Genomic DNA, 8960 nt, shown 5'->3' on the forward strand with positions numbered 1-8960 from the left:
GGGAGGGATATGGGTGTGGGAAATGGTTCAACACAGGGATACAGCTGTGAGATGTGAGTAAGAGGGAGGGATATGGCACCCATGGAACTGGGGAAGAGAGGGGGATATGGCTGTGGAACCAGGAGAGAAGGATGAAGAAGATCTCCAGACCTTCCCAGATGTGGCCTGGGAAGAGGGACGTGGCCCTTGAACCCTCCCCAGCCCTGGTGCTGGCACTGCCCCCGGCTCTGCAGGCCAGGGGGTTCCAGGGCTGCTTCAGCCTGCAAGACAGCAGCCTCTCCTCAAACACTCCCTGCTCTCAGCTTCCCCAGCCCCACAGAGCCAGACCCACACTCCCGCAGGCCCCAAGGACGGCACGGACCAGGAACACGCCAACGAATCGGGCCCTTGGCCCCTGCACCCCTGCAGCAAGGCAGCAGTAACGTTGCCCAGAGCCGGGACAGAGCCCCTTGGGAGCAAGCAGGGTTGTCCCTGTCCCTGCTGCCAGCTGCCTGCCCTGACACGAGATCCTCGGAGGCGCCACTTGCCTGGTCCATTCCCAGCTCTCCTGGCCATGGGGACACGGGCTCCAGCCTCGCTCAGAGACACTGCCCAGGGGACACCGCGGTGGGCGTCATGAGGATGAGAATGTGGTAACCTGGCTGCTCCAGTTCGGGGACAATGGAGCCAATTATCTGGAAGTGGACGGTAGTGAATCCAAGAGCTGGGATCTCTGTCACAGGATAGGGCAACTGCAAGAGAGAAAGACTCCTGGCTGCTGTGAAGGCAAGGCTGCCCTTCAAGGAAGCTGTTGTATGTCATCCAGGGAAATGGAATACTGTGGAGAGAGGTATCCAGTTCCTGAGAGAGTTAGCTGTGTGAGAGATAATCGATTGTGGGCCAAACAGTCAGGAGGGGACAGATCTGGGTAGAATCCTTTGTATGCAACACATGTGGCACAGGTTCCTCTAAAGGACACCACCGGTATATGCTGGGTCATTGGCATCAACGTCCTGGGCAGCCACATTCAACAACATGCGACAGAAGTGAGGAACCAACTTGGTGACTCTGAGGACAGCCTTGCTACCGCTCTGAGGGCTTGGGTGTCAACTGTGGACCTGGTAATCTGACGACCTGTTAAAGCTGTCGCAGGAAATCAAAGCTCTCAGAGAGGACAGGTTCCATTCACCACCTGTACCAAGCAATGTTTCTGCTGTTAGCAGAAGGCGATTCCGGTCACAAGAGAGGGCAGCAGAAATACACGAAGAGAGGCACGGTCCTATGCGATCATGGAGAAGACATGAGAAGGTGGGATGGAAAACCCCCCTCAGCACTTCAGGAACGAGTACTTGAGTTAAAAGGAAAAACTCCAGGAAAATGGCTGCTCCAGTCTCCAGAAGAGGTAAAAGCGATTCTGATCCTCCTGAAGGAACCTCTAATTCGTACCCACAGAATGTGCGTAACACAAATTAGAGGGGCCCTGCCTCCAGCCAGCCGGAGGAAAAGGACAACAGAAGTTACTGGACTGTGCAGATCACAGAATCACAGAATCCCAGAATGTGAGGGGCTGGAAGGGCCCTGGAAAGCTCATCCAGTGCAATCCCCCCATGGAGCAGGAACACCCAGCTGAGGTTCCACAGGAAGGTGTCCAGGCGGGTTTGAATGTCTGCACAGAAGGAGACTCCACAACCTCCCTGGGCAGCCTGGGCCAGGCTCTGACACCCTCACCCCAAACAAGTTTCTTCTCAAATTTAAGTGGAACCTCCTGTGTTCCAGTTTGTACCCATTGCCCCTTGTCCTGTCACTGGTTGTCACCCAGAAGAGCCTGGCTCCATCCTCCTGACACTGCCCCTTTCCATATTGATCCCCAGGAATGAGTCCCCCCTCAGTCTCCTCTTCTCCAGCTCCAGAGCCCCAGCTCCCTCAGCCTTTCCTCACACGGGAGATGCTCCACTCCCTTCAGCATCTTGGTGGCTGCGCTGGACTCTCTCCAGCAGTTCCCTGTCCTTCTGGGACTGAGGGGCCACAACTGGACACAATATTCCAGGTGTGGTCTCCCCAGGGCAGAGCAGAGGGGCAGGAGAACCTCTCTGACCTACTGACCACCCCCTTCTAACCCACCCCAGGTACCATTGGCCTTCCTGGCCACAAGGGTCCAGTGCTGGCTCATGCTCACCCTGCTGTCCCCAGGACCCCCAGGTCCCTTTCCCCTACACTGCTCTCCAACAGCTCGTTCCCCAACTTCTACTGGAACCTGGAGCTGTTCCTGCCCAAATGCAAGACTCTATATCCAATGGCCTGGAACAACAGACCCCCAGGAGCTTGGGCAGAGACAGGTGCTCAGTGCGCAATAACCCCATCAAACCAGAATGAAGCAAAATCCACCAATATTTCTGGAGTGACTGGGGGATCCCAGGAACTGACTGCAATGGAGACTGAAATGAGCCCAACTGGCAAAGACGGGCAAAAGCATCCCGTTGTGACTGGCTCAGATGCTCCGTGCATCCTTGGCACAGACTGAGCCAGGAGAGGGTATTTTAAGGACCCAAAGGGGTATGGCTGGGCATTTGGTGCAGCAGATGTGGACACTGAGAACATTAAACAACTGTCTACTGTGCGTGGTCTCTCAGAGGACCCTTCTGCTGTAGGGTTGCTGAGGGCTGACGACCAGCAGGTGCCAGTTGCTCCCACGGCGGTGCATCGCCGGCAATATCGCACCGATCGAGACTCCCCGATTCCTGCCCAGATGTTGATTTGTCAACTGGAGAGTCAGGGTGTGATCAGCAAGACTCACTCCCCTTTTAACAGCCCCATTTGGCCAGTGTGTAAGCCTAGAGCAGAGCAGAGACTAACAACAGGCTGTCGTGTCCCGAATGAGGCTACACCACCCCTGAGTGCTGCTGTGCCAGACGTGCCAGAGCTGCCACTTGAACTGGAGTCGAAGGCAGCGAAGTGCTGAGCCACAGCTCACATCCTTAATGCATTTTCGTCTGTTCCTTTGCAGCAGAGTGCAGGGCGGAGTTTGATTTCACACAGTGTGTGGGGGGGTTGATTTTAGGTGGTGTCACGGAGGCACCCCAAAGTCAGTTTTAGGTGGAAAACAAGTTCCAAAACAGACTTTATTCTTGTAAGGAACGTTTAACGAAGAGCTGTTGTTTTTACGTAACTGAGGACCTGGCACCCGACCCCAGCGCAGGGGAAGGACCGAGAGACATCGGACTATGAGTCTTTAACGTAAAACACAGTCTCTTCCCAAAATATATACTTGATACCTGTATGCATACTGATACCTGTATTTACAGGTTAATTTAGTTGGAAGGGTAGCCAAAGTACCAGAAATTCACACTTTAAATAGATTGATAAGGGGAAGGGTGTTGTATGTAAACTGAGGCAGGTGTTGGGCGGTCTGTAAATCCTGCAGTACCAACCAGTGGGGAACAGGGGAGAGAAATAGCGGCCAGGATTTTGGGGGGATATAAGCAGGGGATTTTTGCCCTATTATGCGTGCCTACCTTTAAGTAGAGCACCAAATGTTGCAAAATCGTTATTAAAACATACTTTGCTGAGAGATCCTGCCTGGGCCTATAATATTTGCAAAATAATTGTTTCCTACATTCTAGGCGGAAAAGTGCAGCAATTTTATTCTGTAATAAAACCACCGTGGCACTGAGAGGGCCCGGGCCCGGTTTCTGCCCTGGTGTCCGCCCGCTGCCGCACAGAAGCGCCTGGGAAAGCAGAGCCCCCTGGGCCTTTGCCCAGCAGCTCCCCGAGGGGCACTGGTTGCTCTGCGCTTGGACGAGAGCCTGAGGAGGAGGTTTGGGGAAACCCCACCCCCCACCTCTGTGCGGCCGCCCCACGGGGAGGCTCTCGGTACGGGGAAGGCGGCCCTGGCACAGCCCCAGCCGCCATGTGCCTCTTATTTCGGGAGCCTTTTTCCCAGAGACACCCTGTGCGCCTGCCGCCCCCTCCAGCTCCGCTTGGCTCCTGCCCTCCGCCTGCCCAGGACAGGCCCGGACCGGAGACCCCTCCGGGCTGCGCTTTGGGGCTGGATGGCCTCGGGGGCTTCCCCCGGCAGGCGCGGCTGCCGGTGCCGCCCGGTGCCGGGGCGGCCGCGCCCGGGTGCACAGCGACCCCGTGCGGCTCGGCGAGGACGCGACTACGCTTGGCCCCGCCCCGCCGGCCCCGCCCCGCCGGCCCCGCCCCGCCGGCCCCGCCCCGCCGGCCCCGCCCCGCCGGCCCCGCCCCGCCGGCCCCGCCCCGCCGGCCCCGCCCCGCCGGCCCCGCCCACGCCTCCTTCCCCGGGGGCCCCATCCCGCGCCCACACCCATGGCCCCGCCCCTCCGCCCGCGGCTCTTCCGGTTCCCCGTGACGCACTTTCCAGAACCGCTCGGGGAGCTGCGCGCGGTCGCTTCTCCCCCACCCCGTCACGTGACCGGGCCGGGCCGGCCAATGGGCGCGCGGGGCGGCCGGCCGAGGGGCGGGGCTGAGGTGCGCGCTGTCTCGCGGACGGCGGCGGGAGCCCGAGCGCGCGGGCTGCTCCTTCAGCGCGCGCGCGCCGTCCGCTCCCCTCCCCCCTTGCCGGCCCTGCCGCCATGTCTGAGGAGAAGCCCAAGGTGAGGCCGGCGGGGCCGGGGAACAGCGGGGCGGCGGGACCGAGGCGGGGGCAGCACGGCGTGGGGAACAGGCCTCTCCGCCGGACCCTGGGGCAGGGCTGCCCGTGCGGCCCCGCCCCGCCCCTCCCCGCCCGGCAGCGTGCGGCGCGCAACATGGCGGGGGGGCCGGACCGGGCAGGGAGGAGGCGGAGGAACAGGCCCCGGGAGCTCCCCCGGGCGGCTCTGAACCCAGCTCAGGGCCCTTCAGGACAAGAAAGATCTTGAGGTGCTGGAGCGAGTTGAGAGAAGGGAACGGAGCTGGTGAGGGGCTGGAGCACAAGTGTGATGGGAGCGGCTGAGGGACCTGGGGGGTTCAGCTGGAGAACAGGAGCTGAGGGGAGACCTTCTGATCTCTGAACTGCCTGAAAGGAGCTTGGAGCCAGTGGGGGTCGGGCTCTGCTCCCCAGGAACAAGCGCCAGGAGCAGAGGAAACGGCCTCAAGTTGTGCCAGGGGAGGTTGAGGTTGGATTTAGGAACAATTTCTTCCCCAAAGGGCTGTGGGGCATTGGAACAGGCTGCCCAGGGCAGTGCTGGAGTCACCATCCCTGGAGGGTTGGACAGACGGACATGAGGTTCTCAGGACATGGGGTAGTGCCAGGGTTAGTTTAACATCTGGACTTGATGAAAATGCTTCTCTGATTCTTCCTCCCGTTTCTTCACCCAGGAAAGCGTGAAAACAGAGAATGATCACATCAACCTGAAAGTGGCGGGGCAGGACGGCTCCGTGGTGCAGTTCAAGATCAAGCGGCACACGCCGCTCAGCAAGCTGATGAAGGCGTACTGCGAGCGGCAGGTGGGGCTGGGGAAACTGCTGCTTTGCAGTCTGGAACATTAAAAATATAAACACTAAAAATACCAGGGTGTTAGGGTGAAAATGGCCAGGGGTGAGGAGAGCAAGGGCTCAGGGTGCTGTTGCCTCTGAAGTGTTAAGAGATTTCTCTTCAGTTCATGAAAGCCACCTCTTCCTCACCAGGTGCTCTAAAAATGCCCCATGATCGTGTTACCAAAATTTCACGAGTTCTGATCCTGGCTCTGAGACCAACTCACTGTGAAGTTTTAGCCTCGTATCCCTCTGTACTGTCATCTTTTAAAACTTTGTCAACTGCATACAGAGGGTGTTTTCTCTTTGGAAAATGGCCCAAACCAAATTCTCCTATGCCCTGACTTGCATTTGAGGATGGTTTTTCTCCTCCCTTCGTGTCTCCCATTGTGTTTGGAGCCCGTAGCCCTCAGTGCTGGTTTGCACCCCGTACCAGGTGGTGCAGAGTGTGGGGATGCAAATGCCTTTCAGAAGTGGAGCCAGATTGTATTTGCTGGTGTTTCCCCTTGTTCAGTGCTTGCTGGATTCTTTCTTCACTTCCATGAACCTTATGCTCTGTCCTGTGCCTGATGTAGTGTAAGATTTCTTGGGATAGGAATGGGAACTGAATCCATAGGCTCCTTTGGGAGACGTGTGGGCTTTTTGTGTTCGTGGGGCTCCGAGCGTGAATCGCACGGCCATCGCGAAGGCTTTTGGAGGGCAGAGTAAAGATCTCAATCCCTGAGACAGGGAGTAAAGGCTACTTTGTGTGGTTAAACGCTGTGAAAACAGTCGGGATTTCAACTTGGATTTTAAAGGTAATGCCAACTTACTAAAGTTAGATCCCAGCATTTTTTCTAATAAACCTTGCTAGTAAAATCTGTCTCAAGTCCTGCAAGTTCTTGTTTCCTCAACCAGTTGTACTCATGATGCCTTTTTTCATCAGAAGATAAAGAACTAGAACTGGGAGCAGTTGCCTGGCAGGAGTGAAAACTTGGCTTGACTGTGGATGGTCAGGGCTGGTAGCTAGTCACACAAAAATGTAGTTTTTTGAGGGTTTTTTTACATGTTTTCCTTTGAGTCAACTTTACTGTTACTTCTCTGACTGTGAGATTCAATTGCTGCTCCTTCCTGACGTGTCCTCCAAGTCTGTATGGAATGGTGCATTGATTGATCCCTTTGTAAATTAACTTGTGATATTTGTGCCTTGCAGAGCAGGATCGGAACTGGGTGCCAAACCCACACCTGTGGTTCCATAGAGTCCATGCTGTGACTGCAGCCCAGCGGGACATTGCTCTAACGGCTCCGCTTCCTCAATTTAACAAGACACACACGCTAAATTTCCTGTCTGATTAAAGCTTTTGAGTCTTAATTTTGTTAATATTTATTCTGAGGGTAAATCATTAACCGTTTTGTTTGAATTCAGAAACAAAAGCGTGATTCTCATGTTAATTACCTTTGGCTTGCAGGGCTTGTCGATGAGGCAGATTAGATTCAGATTTGATGGACAACCAATTAGTGAATCAGATACACCTGCACAGGTAGGAAAAACACATTTACTGCAAAATATTTTAATGTCTGTGTGCGGATCGAAGGGGTTTGAAGCCAAACTGATCCTGGGGCTGGTGGGGAATGAAGGGGCCGCTTGGCTGGGGATTTGTGGCGGAAGGCGCTGAGCTGGTATTATACCATTTCTGTAAGTTGTGAGCACAGTTGAGACTTTTATTAATTAATCCATGTGAGAAGTGCTCATAAGGGTAGAGAAGTTACCTGTGCACCTTCAGAGCTGCTTACTCAGTGCCGTGTCTGTCCGTGGAGTTTCACAGTGAATTCGTTCGGAATTAAGCAGTCATTGCAAGTAAAATCCATTTCAATGCTTTGCATTAAATGCTCCTTTAATTCACAGCAATTTCTTTTTCATAGTGCTGCATGAGGAGAGCAATGCTTTTATTCTGTAATTTCAGCTCAGGGCTGAGGGGCCAGCAACAATATTTGGATCCCTATTTCGAACTACTCTCTGGGAAATAAGTTTTTCCCGATATAAATCAAGCATTTCACACATTAATTAGTTAAAATCACACCTCGATCATTGGTACGAATTAGGAGCAGAGAGCGAAGCGCTTATATAACCACATGCGTTTCACATCTTGTGTTTTCCGCGTTGCTCCGACAGCTGGAGATGGAAGATGAAGACACTATCGACGTGTTCCAGCAGCAGACGGGTGGGGTGTGTTAAGACACCAGGAGCTCCGGGATCCTCGTCACACCTCCCTCTCATCTGTCCTCGGGTTTGCTATGAAATAGTGAACAAATTAACACGCCAATCACACGGGGCTCTTCGAAACTTTAGAGGACGTTTCCCAGAATCGCTTGTTGTCTTTGACGTACTGCGTGTGCGAGTCAAAACAGTCTCTGCAGGGATTAATCTATATCTTAAATTGGGCCAATTTGATTTAAGTTTAGATTAAGTAATATGCGTTGTCTCTCTGCTGTGTTGTTTTTTTTCTTTAAACCGGTGGCCTAAATATTCATCCATGTGTTGGGACATGGAGTGTTCATTCCTGGCTCTTGTCTTACCCCTCTGTTTAATTCTTATCGTGTAAATAATTCAGTATATTTTCATGCCACTTGTGAGCGTAAAAGTTTCAAGAAATGCCTGGGAGAAGGAGAAAAGATGCTGATTTTAAGTTTTTAGCACATTTTGCAGGCACAGTTCTTTCCAACACAAGATCCAACGCTGAGATAGGGCTGGAGTTTGAAGCATTTACACGTGCTTTGTCATATTATGATAAAGTCATCTGAAATATACCTTTTTTTTTTTTTTTTTAAATGCAGGGGTGAGATTTGTGCTGAATTATTGTTGGAACTGGAGTTAGCAGAGCAGCTGGTCCAAAAACCACCGCTCGTGATGGAGCGGTGGCGTTTTTTTGTTACGCGCGTTTATAAAAAGAGTTTATAAAAAGTGAAACCTGTAGCCGAACCTGTCGCTGTCCTCCCGCTGCCTTTCGTGTGGCTCTTTATTCCTCAGCGGCAATTAGAAGTGTGCGGCCTCCGCTTTATTTTAATACTCGTTTTTGGTAGAGAAATGTGATAAATGAGGGGGGGAAATAAGAAAAGCACCTTTTAATGTCCCCAAGCTGCGCAGAAGAGCTGTCATGAACCTGGGGAGCAGGGAAAGGGATAAATGTGTGCGTGTGTTCAAAAAAACGTGATTCTCTGTGCTGCTGCCTCCCAAAAATGAGTTTTAAGTGCGTTTCTGTGCCGGGTTTGAGCCCTGTGCCGCGCTGGAGTCTGTTGCAGATGAATTTTTCCGTCCTGTTGTCACTCCGTAGCTTGTTCACTGCTCCGCGGGATCGTTCCCTGCCCCTGTGACCGTTGGATCATCTCCCGCTTGCTGGAAATCTTGCTGGAAAAGCCCTTGTTTTCATTTTCTTGTACGTCTGTTCACCGATTTGTACATTTATTTGTCGTCCTTTCCTCTTGTACACAGTAAATCTAGTTTGGTACTCTGGCTCCTGCCTCACGCTCCC

The 8960-nt window shown here is 53.5% G+C and overlaps 1 protein-coding gene across 1 annotated transcript; it reads left to right on the plus strand.

Annotated features, from left to right (window-relative positions):
* The first annotated feature begins 4434 nt into the window (after positions 1-4434).
* LOC136105265 (small ubiquitin-related modifier 3) lies at positions 4435-8941 on the plus strand. The gene is made up of 4 exons (XM_065844949.2): positions 4435-4592; positions 5296-5424; positions 6900-6971; positions 7604-8941. Exons 1-4 carry the CDS (start codon positions 4572-4574, stop codon positions 7664-7666), a joined length of 285 nt encoding a protein of 94 aa, XP_065701021.1. The 5' UTR covers positions 4435-4571; the 3' UTR covers positions 7667-8941.
* Positions 8942-8960: the final 19 nt, after the last annotated feature.

The sequence above is a fragment of the Patagioenas fasciata genome, chromosome 9, assembly GCF_037038585.1.
Source record: "Patagioenas fasciata isolate bPatFas1 chromosome 9, bPatFas1.hap1, whole genome shotgun sequence".
NCBI classification, from domain to species: Eukaryota; Metazoa; Chordata; class Aves; order Columbiformes; family Columbidae; genus Patagioenas; species Patagioenas fasciata.